An 18,917-nucleotide genomic window follows, 5' to 3' on the forward strand; every position below is an offset into this window, starting at 1 on the left:
CAAGAGCAGAAAGCCTGGACGATAAATTCAGCTCATTCCCAGCCCAATCAAAGTCTTTTTCTTTAACTAACGGTGCTCACCAACTCCATCAAAGGGTACTTACTAAGCCAAAATACATCTTAATCATAACTATCAAAATCATTTTTAAATCTCAAATTACATTGGTTAGAAAAACAATGAAACCAATTGGTGATATAGTATCAAAGCAATTTTTAGGGATAAGAAGGGGTAGAGAAAGTGGTGGAATCATTGACTTTATTCACTGCTGAAGCCATTAGGAAAATTTTAATTCCACACAAAGTTCTGAATCAGACATACAAACATTCTTAGAATAAATATCAATAAAATTAAAAAAAAAAAAAAGACCCCCTGATCCTATTTAACTAACTAGATAGAAACAAACTATCATCAATGGGTAAGATTTAATCAAATGCTCCCAAGACACTGAAGACATGTGTGGGTAAAACTGCATCATTTGAAATGATGAACCCCATCATTTCAAAGGACCACCGTGTGCAAGCTGTACAGACTGCAAACATGAATCCACAAGGACTTTCCTGAAGTTCTGAGAATTAGACACTGGGCAGGTCTTACTTCAGACACAACTTTTTATGCCTACCAACCCTCTATAAAAGTCCGAGAAGATAAACAGTTTATGTAAGGGAAGGTGTTTTTCTTCAAGGCTTAAATCAGACAGGGAACAAAAAAGAGAACCAGTGGTATAACCATCTAGATTTCTGAAAGGCATTTTACAAGTTTTTCTTTCAACAAAGGATCTTTTACATATTAATACCGGGACATGGGATATTCAGTTAATGATATGAGTAGGGAGTTCCGGAAGAAGTATTAGATCAGGGACCCTTTATATAAAACAAGGGGTCAAGAAATCTCTTTGGAATCATCCATATGCTGTAGAACCTACAATAATGTACATATGCCAACACAACCAAATTTCATATAAAATTTTAGAGATTTCATTATATCCCTGGGGGTTCAGAGATCAATGGTTAAACATCACCGCTTTCAAAGTTGGGGCCAACATTATTTAACATGAATATAACTTCTGAAGAACAGGGTGAATCCCCTGTTACATGAAGGCTTTAGGAAACAATGTACAAAACAACTGGAATTCAGGGTGCATCTCACAAAGAGACAGAAAGGAAAGTGATATATAAGGAATGTGTGTCAGCAAATACGTCATAACATTCCTATGCTATCTGCAGGGCATTTAGACATATTGCAAACAATGTCTTAAAAGGAATGGCCTAAGGTACCCCTGTAAAAACCAGTCTGCCAATGAGAAAACCACCAGAAAAGGACATTAGAGAGGGAAAAAAATCCGAAACTAAAAGCACACTCTCGTTGTACGAAACTGTTATGCAACAGGCAAATGTTAGGAAGGTTGAGTGAAAGACAATTCAAGCGATCAAAGGAAGACCACGTGCTTTAAAGTTCAGAAAAAATTAATCAATGATGACTCCATATTGAGTTCTAGGGTAAATGAAGATTATTTTGGGAAGCAGTCTTGACCTTTACACTTGATATCAAGGATAATGTGCTTTTCTACATCATCTCTTTTGGCCAATGTTAGAGATGTATTGAGAGTAACAGGTTTGACAATAAGGCTTCAAAAACTGCCACTGCATGCTGAAGTCTCAATGGAAAAAAAAGTAAACTAAAACAAAAGGCATGCATAACCAATCAACAACCATGAGTTGCTTCTGTCTTCTGATTTAACACCTGTAAGTGACTAAGTTCTAACAATAATTCAATTATATTCTTTTCAAAAAATTATTATTATTATTGATTTTAGATAGAGGAAGGGAGTGAGACAGAGACAGAGAGAGAGAGACTAACATCAATCAGTTGCCTCACTCACACATCAAACTCCCAACCTGGGTATGCGCCCTGAACCCAAGACTTTTCAGTGCATTGTACGACACTCCAACCAGCTGAGTCACACCAGCCAGGACTCAATTACATTCTTAATTTTACTATCCATGAATAAAAATTATTGATGAGGCTTAAGTATAATAATACTCAGGGCTTAATAATAAGCTTTTGTAAACATATAGTTATTCCTTAATTAAGAGATTCTGGAGTTCCAAAATATCTTTTCAAAAATTTGATTTTCCCATTTATAGTCAATTGAGCTAAAGCAGAGTTCGTCATCAAGTTACTGTCAACAGCCCAAATTTAAGCTCATTTTACAATGTCTTTATTAAGTATAAATCGCAATATATTACCTCAGCAAACTGAAATAATGGTGACTTCTGACGGAATTCAGGGGATTCTGAAACATCAGGCCTGCACGTGCCAGAGGATATCTGAAACAAGGAAAGACGGGATGAAGCATCACAGGAGGCATTTCTGGAATATAACAGGAGATAAATGCCACCTAACACATTCCTATTTGAGAAAAGAATGACTTTGATTGCCCTAAGTTGAGGCAATACTGTGACAAAAAAAGTATAGTCTGCAAAGTTTTATACAAGGGGCCATTCAACTGTAAATAATGCCATACATAGCATGTGAGCAAGACAATGCATCTTAGAAGGTTAATATTCACCTAAGAAAAATTTCTACAATGATGCCCATTTGACCTCTTGGCTTTCTGTCACCAAACTCAGAGAGGGTCTACTTCTTTCACGTCCTTTTTCTTTGATATTTCACATCATCAGACTACATGAACACAAGAGGTTTGAAAATACAAACCTTTGGGAAAACAAAACTGAAGTCGAATTCATGTTTTCATGCATTTATACACAAGCCTCAATCTTAGAAATGTTAGTTTTTGCATAGGACTTTCTTTTATATTACATGTCTTCTTTTAAACCATGTTCCATGTTGGGTAGACATTTAAGGCTCTGCCATCTTCATTTGTGCTTTTCGTTATTAACAACTATTACAGAAACATAATGTTTTGTTTTGCTTTTCAAAATTCTTGTTATTAATCAAGTTATTGTCTCAGGAAACACATTTCCTCTTCATCTCAATGAACTCAACAAACTCATTTCTGCATCTGGATGATATAATCACTTAGGTAGACAAACTGTAATTCAAAATTTACAGGACTCACAATGTTAGAGAGGGAAGGATTTCATTATTCCTCTGATCTAGCCCTTTTTAACAGCTGAACAAAGTTAGCACTGGAGTGGTAAATAATATCCCACCCCTCTACCCCCAACCTCCTTACCAATATTCAATGATCTTATTCTTTATCTACATGGCACTGAGCACTGATGACCACAAGAGAAAAATATCTGCTTATCGTCCATCTTCTCCCAGGGGTTTTGTTTACTACAGAATCCTAACACTGCCTGGGTACAATACAGATACTCAACAAGTATGTTCTGAATGAACTAAATGCAAATTGTCCACAAGTCTTCTAAATCACAAAACTGTATTCCTTTCTCTCTTTCCTGCATGACAAGGTTAGAGAGTATTAGGGGAAATTTTATCTTTCACTTTAAGAGAAAAATAGAAGTTAAAAATACTTTTAATAACAGTTCTGACATGAAAATATTCAAGTCTACTGTGAAAATGTAAAAAAAACCCAGCAGACAAATCATCTATAGTGTTATCTCCTATAGGTAAGTGCTGTTAATATTCTGTATATATTCTTCCAGTTGTATATGTAGGTAATATTTTCAACAAAACTGGGTTATTGTACTATAGTTATAGAATGTTCTTTTTTAAAGATACATTAATTATTCTGTGTTATTAACCCTTTTCCAATGTAATTTTAATAGTTGCTAGGAATGATATAAGATGGTTGAATCCAATGCAAAGGGCTGACAGTCACCCAGGTTACATTCCTGAGAACAGTTTCTCACTGAACCTCTTCATTAGACACTGAAAATGTGATTCTCAAAAAGCACCACAGACCCTTAGGCAGGTACAAGCATTTGAAACTATAATTGTCACTTCTGGATTTGAAAGAGTAATGGCCACCTTCTCCCAGAGATAAGCTCCATAGAGAAGATGCAAAATTCTAACTAATTTGCCACCTGTGGTCTGGCTGCGAAGCCTGACTCCCTGACTGGCACATGACTATCTGACAAGCAGTGTGCCAAATGGCCCAATAGTGTTTTTATTTGCTCTACAAGGATTTGAAGCCTGGGAGACACAAAATGCACTAAAAAGAAGGCCAACGAATCCTGAATTACAAGCCACAAAATATTCCTCACCAGAATGAGTACTAGAACAAAATATATCTTTATATTGTAATTTAGAAATAAAAAAATCAATACTGTCCTGATTTAAGAAAAGAAATCTTATGTGTTTAGCCCCCAGATATCTTGGTAAATAATCAAGATTTGATTTAAAATCAAGTGTAGGACTAAATGAAAATTATAAAGTGTCCTTATGAAACTTTAATAATGTTGGCTGTACACATGACAGAAATCTAGAAAAGATATATGGAATTGAATATATTATCATTTAAGGTAGCTACACTGCATAAAGCCTATATAATATATATTCTTGAGGATTCCAAAATGGTGGTGAAGTGAATAGAATCTACACCGACCACCTCCAAGGACCAAACTGGAATTACAACTAAAATAAAGACAAATCGTCAGAAAAAGGCAACAGAAAAGCAGTTTGCGAGGACCATATAACCAGGGACACTGAATTGATCCTGGAAGGACTGCAGAGGCACGAGAGGGGGGCTGGGAGGCCACGGACAGGAGCAGTCTTAGCTGCGAGCAGTGCCCTCGGAGTTAAAATCCCAAGCCCACTCCACAGCGCAGAGGGCCTAGACAGAGTGCTAAAATAGCCACAGCCACTCACCTTCGGTTCCGGCACCGGGAGGGCAGACTGGACTGGACCTGTGTGGGGACACGTGGGATTTGGAGGGAACTCAAAGCTTTTGCTGAGTTGAGGCCATCTGACTCCTTTCCAGGGCTCTAAGGAGAGGTGGTGGCCCCTCCCTCAGGGATTCAATCCCACCCAGGTGGGCCATGGAAATGCAGATTGAGGCTAATTAACAAACAGCATCTGCCCCACCCTCAAAAACCCTCTTACAATGAACACCTGAGGGAGTTTTTCATTCAACTGAGAACTCAAGGCTCTTCAAGTAACAGAGACTAATAGCCTCCAGGCAAAAAGCTAGAGGATAACTGAACCCTTCCTGGGCTTGCAAATCTACCCAGGAAAGTAAGACTTGGCAGTGGTGTTTAACTTAGGTCCTCCCACGCTCACCTAAATCCAGTAGAAGAAGCCACAAACAGCAGAACACCAACACCCACAAAAAAAATTTGGCAGGCTCCAAAACCCACTGACATAGCTAAAATGGTGAAACAAATGCTAAATGAAAGAAAAAGAGACCTCTACTGAAGATGAGATAAATAAAATGCAGTTAAGCAAGTTATCAGAGGAAGAGGTCAGAGCCATGATCTTGAGGAAGCTCAAGAGAATGATAAAGATATAGAAGCATTGAAAATCAACCAACCAGAAATGAAAAACCACCAAGAAGAAGTGGAAAATGATATAGCAGAAATAAAGAACACACTGGAAGGACTAAACATCAGAGAAGAAGAAGCAGAGGACTGGACCAGTGAATTAGAGGACAAGGTAGAAAAAAATCAACCAATCAGAAAACCAAAATGAAAAAAAAAAAAAAAAAAAAAAAAACAATTAAAAACCAGGAAGACAGATTAAGAGAACTGTGGGACAAATAGAAACGGAATAATATTCGTATCATAGGAGTCGCCAAAGAAGAAGAAGATGAGCAAGGGTTAGAGAATATATTTGAAACAATAGTGACAGAAAACTTCCCTAATTTGGTGAAGGAAGAAGGCATTCAAGTTCAAGAAGCACAGAGAGCCCCAAGTAAGAAGAACCCAAACAGGACCACACCAAGACACATAGTAATTAAAATGCCAAAAATTTAAGGCAAAGAGAGAATCCTAAAGGCAGCGGGAGATAAGCAACAGGTTACCTACAAAGGAACCCCCATAAGGCTCTCAGCTTACTTCTCAACAAACACTACATGCCAGAAGGGAGTGGCATGAAGTAATCAAAGTCATGAAAAACAAAGATCTAAATCCAAGACTACTCTATCCAGTAAGGCTATCTTTCAAAGTAGAAGGTCAAATAAATAGCTTCCCAGACAAAAGAAGGCTAAAGAAATCCATTAGCACCAAACCAGCACTGCAAGAAATGAAATAGAAAAAAAAATATAACCACACTAAACAAAAAATGGCAATAAATAAGTACATATCAATAATCACCTTAAATGTAAATGGTTTGAATGCTCTGATAAAAAGACACAGAGTAGCTGAATGGATAAGAAAGCACGACTCATATATGTTGTTTACAAGAGATCCACCTTACAACAAAAGACTCACAAAGGTTGAAAGTGAAGGAATGGAAAAAAATCTTCCAAGCAAATGGAAAAGAAAACAAAGCTGTGGTAGCAATAATCATATGTGATAAAATAGATTTCAAAATGACCATAACTAGAGACAAAGAAGGCCACTACTTAATATTGAAAAAATCTATCCAACAGGAAGATATAACCTTGGTAAACATATATGCACCCAATATAGAAGCACCAACATATATCAAAAATTTTCTGGAGGACTTCAAAGGAGAAATCAACAGCAATACAGTCATAGCAGGGGACTTCAACACACCGCTGACATCACTGGATAGATCCCCTAAACAAAAAAATTAACAAAGAAACGGAGACTCTAAATGAAGCACTAGACCAAATGGATTTATTATATATCTACAGAGAAATACACACAAAACTACAGAATTCATATTCTTCTCACGTGCACATGAAACATTTTCAAAGATAGACCACATGTTAGGACACAAACTAAGTCTTTACAAGTTCAAGAAGATTGAAATCATATCAAGCATCTTCTCAGATCACAATGGCATGCAACTAGAAATCAACTGCAACAAGAACATGCAAAGACATTTGAAAACATGGAGGCTAAATAGCATGTTATTAAACAAGGAATGGGTTACCGAGGAGATCAAGGAAGAAATTAAAAACTTCCTGGAAACCAATGAAAATGAACATACAACAACACAAAACCTATGGGATGCAGCTAAAACAGTTCTGAGAGGGAAGTTCATAGCACTACAGGCCCACCTCAAGAAACAAAAAAATTTTCTAATAGACTATCTAACCTCACAACTTAAAGAACTAGAAAGCAAACAAAAAGAAAACCCCAGAGCAAGTAGAAGACAATAGTAAAGATCAGAACAAAAATAAATGACATAGAGACCACAAAAACAATTCAAAGAATCAATGAAACAAAGAGCTGTTTTTTGGAAAAGATAAACAAGATTGATGGACCCTTAGCTAGACTCACCAAGAAACAAAGAGAGAGAACCCAAATACACAAAATCAAAAATGAAAGAGAAGTAACAACTGACATCACAGAAATACAAAGGATCATTAACAAATACTATGAACAATTATATGGCAACAAATTCGACAATCTAAGTGAAATGGACTAAGTTCTAGAAACACATAGTCTCCCAAAACTGCACTGGGAAGAGATAGAAAACTTGAACAGAACAATTACAACTAAGGAAATTGAAGAGGTAATCAAGACTCTCCCAGCAAACAAAAGCCCAGGCCCAGATAGCTTCACCAGGGAGTTTTACTGAACATTCAAAGAACTAATACCCATTCTCCTCAAAATTCAAAAAGAAGGAAGACTTCCAAACTCGTTTTATGAGGCCAGCATAATTCTAATTCCAAAACCAGAAAAAGACACTACAAAGAAAGAAAACTACAGGCCAATATCCATGATGAACATAGGTGCCAAAATTCTTAACAAAATACTGGCAAATCTGATCCAGCAATACATCAAAAAAATTATTCACCATGACCAAGTGGGATTCATCCCAGTGATGCAAGGCTGGTACAATATTCGCAAATCAATAAATGTGATACACCACATAAACAAAATGAAAGATAAAAAACACATGATCATATCAATAGATGCTGAAAAATCATTCGACAAAATCCAGCACCCATTTCTAATAAAAATGCTCAGCAACATGGGAATAGAGGGATCATAGCTCAACATAACAAAGGCTATATATGAAAGACCTACAGCCAACATCATACTCAATGGGCAAAAAATAAAAGCATTTCCCTTAAAAACAGAAACAAAATAGGGATGCCCACTTTTGCCACTCTTATTTAACATAGTACTGGAAGTCTTAGCCACAGCAATCAGACAGGAAGAAAGAATAAAAGGGATCCAAACTGGAAAAAAGGAAGTGAAACTGTCATTATTTGCAAATGACATGACATTATACAGAGAAAACCCTAAAGACTCCATCAAAAATCTACTAGACTTAATAAATGAATTTGGTAAAGTAGCAGAATACAAAATTAACGTCACAAAATGGACGGCATTCTTATACACCAATGATGAACCAAAGAAAGAGAAACTAAGAAAACAATCCCATTTACCATCGTGGCAAAAAAATTAAGATACCATAACCATAAAAGTACAGGACTTATTTGCAGAAAACTATAGGACATTGAAAAAAGAAATAGAGGAAAATATAAAAAAGTGAAAGCACATACCTTGTTCATGGATTGGAAGAATTAACATCATTAAAATATCCATATTACTCAAAGCAATCTATAGATACAATGCAATCCCCATCAAACTACCAACGACATATTTCACAGAACTAGAACGAATACTTCAAAAGTTCTTATGGACCCAAAGAAGACCCTGAATAGTCAGAGCAATCTTTTTTTTTTTGGTATGTGCCCGTAACGGAAACTGAACCCAGGACTCTGACCTGCAGGCTGACGCTCCAACTGTTGAGCCAAACCAGCCAGGGAACCACAGCAATCTTGATAAAAAAGGACAAAGTAGGTGGGATCACAATACCAGATATCAGGTTATACTACAAAGTTACTGTAATCAAAACAGCCTGGTACTGGCACAAGAACAGGCTTATAGATCAGTGGAACAGAACAGAGAACCCAGAAATTGACCCAAGACATTATGCTCAATTACTATTTGACAAAGGTGGCAAGAGCATACAGTGGAGTAAAGACAGCCCCTTTAATAAATGGTGTTGGGAAAATTGGACAGCTACGTTAAAAAAAAAAATGAAACTAGACCATCAACTTACACCCATACACAAGAATAAACTCAAAATGGATAAAAGACTTAAATGTGACTTGTGAATCCATAAAAAACTTAGAAGAAAATGTAGGCAACAAAATTTAGGACATTATACTCAGCAGAATTTTCACTGATACATCACCTAAGGCAACAGAAACAAAGGAGGAAATGAACACATGGGACTACATCAAACAAAAAAGCTTCTGCACAGCAAAAGAAACAACGATCAAAATGGAAAGTGAATCCACTATATTGGGAGAGCATAATTGCCAATAATACATCAGGAATACATTTGGAAATACTCTATATATTTCCAAAATATATAGAGTGCTCATACAACTCAACAAAAGGAACACAAAGAACCCAATTAAAAAATGGGCAGAGGAGCTAAATAAACACCTCTCCAAATAGGACATACAAATGGCCAAGAGCCCTGGCCGGTTTGGCTCAGCGGTTGGAGCGTCGGCCTGCGGTACAGAGAGACCTGGGTTCGGTTCCCGCTAAGGGCACGTACCTCGGTTGCAGTTTGTCCCCGGCCCTGGTTGGTCGTGCGGTGGCAGCCACTCAATGTGTCCCTTCACAACGATGTTTCTCTCTCTCTCTTCCTCTCTCTCCCTCCCGCTCTCTCTGAACAAAAAATGGAAAAATGTCCTCGGGTGAGGATAAAAAAAAAACAACAAAAAAAAACAAATGGCCAAGAGACATATGAAGAAATGCTCCACATCACTAATCATCAGAGAGATGCAAATTAAAACAACAATGAGGTATCACCTCACACCTGTCAGAATGGCTGCCATCAACAAATCATCAAACAAGAAGTGTTGGTGAGGGTGTGGAGAAAAGGGGACTCTAGGACACTGCTGGTGGGAATGCAGACTGGTGCACCCACTATGGAAAACAATATGGTGTTCCTCAAAAAATTAAAAATGGAACTTCTATTTGACCCAGTGATCCCACTTCTAGGAATATACCCTAAGAAGCCTGAAACACCAATCAGAAAAAATATATGTATCCCCATGTTCGTAGCAGCACTGTTTACAATAGCTAAGATCTGGAAACAGCCCAAGTTTCCATCAGTAGACAAATGAATAAAAAAGCAGTGGTACATATACACAATGGAGTACTATGCAGCTGTAAGAAAGAAAGATTTCTTATCCTTTGAGATGACATAGAGGGACCTGGAGAGTATTATCCTAAGTGAAACAAGCCAAGCAGAGAAAGACAAGTATCATATGATCTCACTTATTTGTGGAATATAATGAACATAACGGGGTAGACCCAGAGACACGGAAGTAGGTTACAGACTGACAATTCTCAGAAGAGGAGGTAGGGGGTGGATAAACCACAGAACTATTTGCATAACCGATGGACATCAAAGCTGGGAATGGGGTTGGGGGGATGAGGAGTAGGGTGTCAATGGGGAAAAAAGGAGAAACGTCTGTAACAAAAATAAATTAATAAAAAAAAAAAAGAAAGAAATAGTTATCACTTGTAAGGCATTAAGTTACCCTATGGCTTAATTAGAGTTCATATCAACTGTAAGAAGAAAAGTAAACTTTCTTTCAAGTGCTGTTTATAGATTATCTGATCATTACTATACAAGTTCATGCATGTGGGCTTGGGCTCACCATGCACCTGGATGCATAGCAGATGCACAATATTCAGTAGACAAATGAATAAAAAAGTAGTGGTACACATACACAATGGAGTACTATGCAGCTGTAAGAAATATTGTACATCTGCTATGCATCCAAGTGTATGGTGAGCACAGCCCACATGCATAGACTTCTGTTGACTGACTTGATTCTCTATGTGAGCATGAAGAATCTCAATAGCCTGGACAGGAATCATACAACAAAGGCTGCCCAATGGTTAAAATGAGAGTAACACAATCACTAAGGCTTAGGCATTTTACTCCAGTGGACAATGTTCTCTCTAAAAATGTAGCTACTCTTACTTTAAAGCTGTGTTGATTTAACATATATCTTTAGTGCAGGATAATGGAAAGAGAACAAAATTAGGAGCCAGGAGAATTGGGTTAGCACTAAGTGATGTGATTACCTAACTCTCTAGTCTACAGTAGAGGCAGAAAATCAAACAGGGCCAAGAGTGAGGATAAGAAAAAGAAATAAGGGTGAAAAACAAACAAACAATGTCAGCAGTGAGAAGACACATGGAGAAGAGAAAAAAGCCCCAAAGAACGGACACAAATGTTTACAAAGCACCATGGTCTATCTAAAAGAAACTAAAGTAGGGCAAATGGCCCCACGTTTCTCCTGAAGGCATCAGTTCACTGCAAGAATTAATATTTATAACTATGATTCTAAGTTGTCAGGATAAGACTAATTATAAAATATATCCTTTATTAAAAGACAGAAATGCATGTGATACATACTAGACATATTTCCATCTAAAATCTCAAAATGTAAAACTGGTTCAATGACATGGAAGATGTATATATGTAGAATTCATTCTTGAGTGCTTAATAAATAAGGCATCCAATGCAAGTGTGAATATTTGTGCATGCATGATGTGTACACACACATTTGGTAAAGAAATCTGGGATTACATCCACATAAAATGAAGAAGGTATTTCCCACAAAAGGCTCCTATTTAAGAATGCTATTAGTCAGAGGATCCCAAGCCTTGTTGCCTTGTTGTTTGTATTTACAGTGCTCTAAATTACTTATTAGGTGGGGCATGCTTGTTATGGATAAACATCAATTCTTCAATATCCATTCCTATGCTAGCATCAGCTTATTTTCTAAATATAACAGAATATAAAGAGTCAAAGATATTTGTTCATTAATTAAGAGGAAAGAAAAAAAAGACGCTGACCTGAAAAACTTATGCTAAGTGAAATAAGCCCGTTAGAGGACAAGCACCATATGATTTCACTCATATATGGAATCTAATGAACAAACTGAACTACCAAGCAAAACAGAGACTCGTAGATAGACAGCAGGCAGTCATCTGGAGGTGTGTGGAGAAACTGAGTAAAAAAGAAAAGTAAAGAGAGAAAACTCTCGGACATGGAAAACAGCGTGGTGATTATGGGGGTGGGGTAGAAGAGGACATAGAGGGGATGGTTGGTAATGGAAAAATAAAATGAATGAAAAGAAGAGAAAAAGAAAGAAAAAACACTGAATAAGCAGAGGTTAAATAAAGGGAGAAGCCCTGGCCAGTCTGGCTCAGCTGATAAGAGCACTGGCCCACAGACCAGAGTCCAGGGTTCGATTCCCGCTAAGGCACATACCTCGGTGGCAATTTGTCCCCTGCCCCAGTTGGGGTTGTGTGGGTGGCAGCCAACTGATGTCTCTCTCTCATGTGGATGTTTCTCTCTCTCTCTTCCCTCCTTTCTCCCTCCTGCTCTATCTGAAGATAAATGTAAAAATGTCCTCAGATGAGAATAAAAACAAAACAAAACAAAACAAAAAAATAAATGAAGGGAGAAAAAAAACCAATAAAGCTGTTTCTAGAAAGTCTCTGAAATAATCCATAAAGCCACTAGGTGTAGCTATATACCCAAGAAAGAAAACAGTTAAAGGGATTTCAAAAGCAAAGTTAACCATATATTTAATTTCCTTTAAGTCCAATCTTCCCTTTGATTTAGCTATAATTCACAATAACCAAGGAAGAGGAATGATTAGTATAATTAAGAATGATGATAAAATAGTATTTTTCCCACAAAGGTACAATTCAGATCTTGAAAACTGTAGGCACAGAAACATAATCCAGGCCCCTGATATAAAACAAGATCACACCAGTCAGAGGTGCTGCAAGTGCTCTGGATAGCTAGGTGTTAGCAAGAACCTGTTCCTACTTCACTAGGTACAAGGCCACAGCCACCACAGCCGCACTGTGATGAACACACAAGCAACCAAGGGGTAAGTGCGTTTGTATTTGAACGACACATGCCTGTCCTTGCTAATTCAAATATTTATTAAGTACTCACTCCCCTCAACAGATGGTTCAGTTCAATAAACCTTTTATGTGTCAGCCCCAAAGACTGCTGCTTTCAAGAAGCTTACATTCCACTTGTGCATTTTATGCTGAGGAATAAAATAAGACTAAGGGAATGTGTCTGGCCTCTTAAATTGCTTGCTATCCAAATGCAAGGAAAAGCTACACACATAAGAATGTAAGTGCAGACAGGTGGAATATTACAAGGCCTATGGGAGGACAAAGCAGCAGCCTCCATTCTTTCTGGGGATAGTGGAAGAAGGTAAGTGACATCTGCGATATGCCTACAAGGAGTACCAGAACTGCAGAAAAGCTGTGGTAAGAGCAGGAGGAAAAGTATGCAGGTGAGTGCCCCGTATGTGAGAAGCAGTGACTTTCCCAGTGTGGTTGAGGGTTAGGATGTCTGGGAATGTAATGGGAGATGAATCAGACTGAGAGGAATTTGAATTCTATGTTCTTTGAAAAGCAGGCAGAAGGTAATGGGGAGCCAGCCAAGGTTTTCAGTCAGAGGAGGTGCATAATGAAAGATGTGCAGTTAGATAACCTGACAGTGGAGTGCAAGGTGACCTTGGCTGGGGAGTGACTGAAGGTAGGAGACCAATTAGAAGGTTAAGGAACTAAACCAGCTGAGATGTGGGGCCCCAATTAAATCAGAGATGGTATTTTCGAGGCCTCAGTAATTGTCTGGAAGGATGTCAGGGCCGAGGAAGAGAGGTCGAAGAATGCCAGTGTTTCTAAGGTAGGTTAAGGCCTTTCACTGAAACAGGGACTTTGAGGGAATGAGGAAGTTCAGGGATGGTGGGGGTGGGGTTGTCTGCTACGGGAGAAGAGGGTTTGGGGGTAGAGGATTCCATATTCTTTTCGAGTGCAAGTGTAAAGATTCTGTGTGACTCCAATGTCCAGGGATCTGAGTCTCACCCTTGTTCAGTCTGACCCAGCCGTTCATACAACCGGTGGTTTTTGCCAGGTATCCTGTGACAGAGTGAGTACCCAAGTGATCATTTATTTGCATTTAATATGAGATGTTAAATGAAGTTCTGAAATGCACTTGATCTTAAACACAGGTGAACTAAATGTAAGTGCAATATGTCCAAGTCAGTCCTTTAAAACATTTTTAAGGACTAAAATGAAGCCACTCTTAATTAACCCTGAATAAGGTTACAGAGTACCTAAGTCCTAAAGCACTGCACTTGACTGGCTCAGCCAGAGCCAAGAGCCCTGTTACTTGGTAACCAAGTAACACGGTGAGAACCAGCATTCCCCAACCAGAACGCCCGTCAAATCACCTGGCTCACCTGGTGGAAAGGAAGAATAAGTCCCTGGTTTTACTCAGGGCACCAGGGCTACCGGACTACTGACTTTATACCATGAGTCAAGTTCTTTTATTATTATAAGCCCTGTGGCATAGCCCTGTGGTTTAGAAGTCCAGAACAGACTCCGGGCCACTTCTACAACAGCTGCTACTCCTTACACCCATCTCTGGGAAACTGAGTTCATGCAAGTCCATCACTGTCTTGAGCAATGCAGCCTGGAACTCCCTGAGAGTAGATGCTTATCAATCACGTTGAGTAAAAGGACCTGATTCTCTGGGCTTTGAGCCTCAATGCTGACAAATGGAAGAGGCTGGGCTGGATGGGCAGTGAACAGAGTTATAAAATGTGCAGGTCTCTGCCTGGGGAAAGAGAGAGTTCAAAGAGCCCATTTGCTATTTAATGTAAAATTTAAATACAGTATCTTTCCTCACAAAATATGTTCAGAAGCTATAAAACTGTGAGAAAGGAATAAAAGTTTTGATGGTATGGGGGTAAGAGTGTGTGTAGCGGGGTTGGAATTCAATGCATTTCAGTACCCTAAAGTAGCCTAAGAAAGACACATATCAAACTAGTTCAAATGTACCAAACGGTAGAAAAATTATCTTCCCTACTTCACTGATGTCAGAAATGATAACAAAGGTGAAAATTTTCAATGTTATTTAAATCTGTATTCATTTTAAATAAACACAGTATTTAAAATATGGATGTAACCATTTGTTAATTTAACAAATATTGTTAAAACCACCTTTCCCTATCTCAGATTTCACCTATCCCATTATTTAATGGAAAATATATGGGTTTAAATCCTAGTATTATGGCTTTCTCGCTCTATGACCTTGAAGAGGTTATTTTCATCACTTATGGAATGGAGATAATAATAATAAATCAACCACACAGGACTCATGGGAAGGTGAAATGAGATGAATGTAAGTGCTTAGCTCAGTGCCCGGCCCCCGAAACAGGGCTCTGCGGCTGTGGAGAGAAGGGCCTGAACCGAGCTCGAGTGGGCTGACTCACAGAGGCCCCCGTGTGCTACTTGAAGACTGCTGCTAGTCCTCCCTCCTGGATTCAGTCCTCGGGTCTGTCCCTTCATAGCCACAGAATCTTGAGCAGGTTATTTAACCCCTGTCGGCCTCTGGTTCCTCATCTACTAGTTTAATATTTACGTATAAGGGAAATAAGACAACTCATCGAAGTGTTATGAAAATCAAGGCTTACTCACGCAATGCACTTAAGAACAATGCCCAGAAGGAAGGAAGTGCTCACTAAATGTCAGTTGTCATAACTAACCACTCTGCAGGCAACTGGGGATCCTAGCAGCTTCAATCCTATCGTTACTGCTTATCTTAAATTGCTTCAAGTCTTCTGGATGAGTAATCACTTACACATAGTACACAATGAGAAAAATGTTAATACCTTTATCATAGAGTTTTGAATAAAGAATACAACTAAATACAGGGGTGGGCAAAAGTAGGCTTACAGCTGTTTGCATGGAAAATAATACAATGATTAATAAAACTGTTTTGTGTACTCACAATCGTAAATCTGTTTTTGCCCCCCCCCCCATCAAGTGTCATAATGTATAACACTGACAGTAAGATTTATGAGGGATTAGGAAGAGGAAAATCAAATTTAGCTCAAGTAAAATCAGAAAGGGCGTCCTGGAGGAGGTGAGAGTAGAATTACAAACATAAAACAGGATATATTTATTATTTTCAAATTCCAGTCACATAAAAAGGTTTTGTTTTTAAATAGGCAGATGGTGATCAACAAATGAAAATTAATATGATTCCCTCTGAAGCCAGAAGTATCATGTGAAGAGTTGCTAATCTCTGAAAACCTGATCTTAAGACACCATAAAGACTTATTTCTGGATTTGTTTCCTGATGTGCCTGGAACACAGAAAGTATTCAGTAAATATTTGTCATATGAATGAATGTGTAAAAAGATGGCATATGGTTCCTACACTGTTCACTTCTTAAGTCCCTTAATGGAAGTGTGCCTCACCTGCTAGCACTTTCTCTACTAACTTTGATGCTAACTCAGCTACTCTACTAGAGTTGTACTTCTTATATTGGTTTCTCCCAGGTGTTAGAAAGTTGTCTCCTCCTTGAGCACCTGGTGATAAAGAGAGTAAAGCTACAACTCTGCTACAAAGTTTCAATAAACAGGAACTGTGTGTGTGCATGCACACCCACTGCTAGTAAAGCATATGGCAGAGCCTCTGGAGTAAGCCTGATATAATTTATGCTTTCAAATTAAGCATGAAATATCTAGAATAACCTATGGTAATAATACTAAGTACCCACAAGAATGCTTTTCAAGAGTTAAAAATGCCTTACAGATGTCTTGGGAGTTAGAGGCCAGACAGTATTATTATTAGCTCCATTTTACAGGATGGACAGCAAAGAAAAAAGAGGCTTGATCATAACTCCACTGTCATAACTCTTGGTTCTAACAAAAGAACTAGGCATTGTAAAATCACAGGCCCAAGGTCTAATGGACTTCCCATACATTTGAAAGTTTGTCTTCAGTCATTCTATTGATACTGGTGCCTTCAAACTTTTTCACCAGCTATAATTACTCTGCCTAACTTGTCTTATTTTCCACTATTCCCCCAAACATCCCTTCTTAGGTCCAACACCGAGTGTTGTCTTTTCCAATATTAATCCAAACTATTCTATACATCATGTGATGAATAATCTCCCCACACACTCTGAGTTACATACTCCCTGCCTTTATTTTTAAATTTTAGTTTAGCTTAACATTTTTATTAAAGTAACACATATAACAGTATAGAAGAGTTTTAGTCCTGCAGATTACCTCTAGAAACTTGAGATCAAACACTTATACTTCATTTATTGCATTTTCATTTGTGGATAACTACCTGATATGAAACATAAGGGCTAAACTCTCTGAATGCAACCACCTTCCTGTCAGCTCTTCCCAGAGTTTGATGTGAATGTTATTACATCTATTTCTTCAACCTTTTCTTTCTTGTTCCTTTATATTAAAAAGAAAAGTGTGTATGTCCACTTACATCTCTGGGTGTTGTTTTGAACACAATGGCTCCCTGCAGCCCTCAGCTAGCCTATCTTCTGCTGGCACTTACATCATATTTCACTGACTACAATTTCCAGTTGATTTCTGACTTAAATACGTCTGCTAAATTCTCCTATTCATTGGAAACACTCCTTTCCATCTCCTTCACTATTTTGGGGTTATTTCCTAATGAAATGTCTATGCTTACACTATATTTTACTGGGTCTCAGTAGAAATAAGCCTAGTCTCCCATTTTGAGCCAGGGTCACTCCTTTATGCCATGCTTGCTCGATGCATCCATTCTGCTCCCTCAATCCATAAATTCTTTAATGACAAACATTGCTTTTTAAAATTTATCCCAAATACTTAATGCATTTCAATGTACTCGAGATATAAAGGAAATATAGGGCTGATCATTTATGTAAAAATAAAAGATCCACCCTGGCTGGGAGCTCAGTTGGTTAGAAGGTGGCAGGTTCAATCCCCTATAAGCCAAGGTGGCAGGTTCAATCCCCAGTCAGGGTACATACAAGAGTCAACCAATGAATGCATAAATAAGTGAAACAACAAATCTCTCTCTCTCTCAGAATCAATTGAAAAAAAAAAAAAGGATAAAAAATAATCTTAAATGCTAATTTCATCCCTTTTTCCCCCTCAGAAAACACTGTTTACACAATTGAAACTTACAGAAGCAAGATTGGCTAAATAACTGAAGCATATAAAAATGTTGACTTAATAAAACCACAAATCCAGTATGACAGCTTCAGAGTTAATCAGAAGACTGAGGAAAAAGAGAAAATGTAAACATTTGTTTGTTATTATTTACCTACTGATAGCTCAAGAACCTATAATTTCTGTCTAAAAGCTCTAAGAGCACTTCAGGTAGATCTAGGTATAAGCCAAAGAAGTTTTTAATCTAGAGTTGTATTATATCAGTTACAGCAAGACTCTCCACCTTCTAGAATTAAAAAATCAAAACAACAAAAAAACTATTACCTATATTAAAATTTCCATATTCAAAAAAATAGACTTTTGAGGATATTTTCTATGTAGTTGGGTTTCAGATTAAAGAACAAAGGAAAATCTCCTCCCTTTAAGAACACTATTTCAGAATAAGAATTATGTCATGGGAAGTCATTATGATTAGACCGTCTCTATGGCAAAATTTCTGTATAATGTCACTCTGTATACTATAGATTTTACAATAATTATCCCAAATGTCAGAAGTATAAAATTTCCATATCTCTCTCCTCAACTCATCATTCTATTAATTCTTTCTTAGAAAAATTCAAGTACCTACTTACTGTATTTGCTTTAGTTTCATTATCTACCTAAGTATATAAGCCCCTAAAGTTCTATGACCACGTCTCATATTTGGAATAAGACTTTGAACAAAAATCAGGTGCTAAATGAAGTCTGCTAATACCTATATGACATGAACTCTCAAACTATATTTAAAGACAGCATTATTTTA

General features: G+C 37.7%; 1 protein-coding gene across 9 annotated transcripts in view; it reads right to left on the reverse strand.

The window, feature by feature from the left end:
• The window catches only part of BBX (BBX high mobility group box domain containing), a 285,638-nt gene that overhangs the window by 57,737 nt on the left and 208,984 nt on the right, over positions 1-18,917 (reverse strand). For all 9 annotated transcript variants that reach the window (XM_036242414.1, XM_036242412.1, XM_036242411.1 and 6 more), the window contains one exon: positions 2,247-2,327. In XM_036242414.1, the coding sequence (XP_036098307.1) occupies positions 2,247-2,327 (81 nt within the window). The remainder of the gene's footprint in view (positions 1-2,246; positions 2,328-18,917) is intronic.

This window comes from Molossus molossus, unplaced genomic scaffold (assembly GCF_014108415.1).
Source record: "Molossus molossus isolate mMolMol1 unplaced genomic scaffold, mMolMol1.p scaffold_m16_p_5, whole genome shotgun sequence".
NCBI classification, from domain to species: domain Eukaryota; kingdom Metazoa; phylum Chordata; class Mammalia; order Chiroptera; family Molossidae; genus Molossus; species Molossus molossus.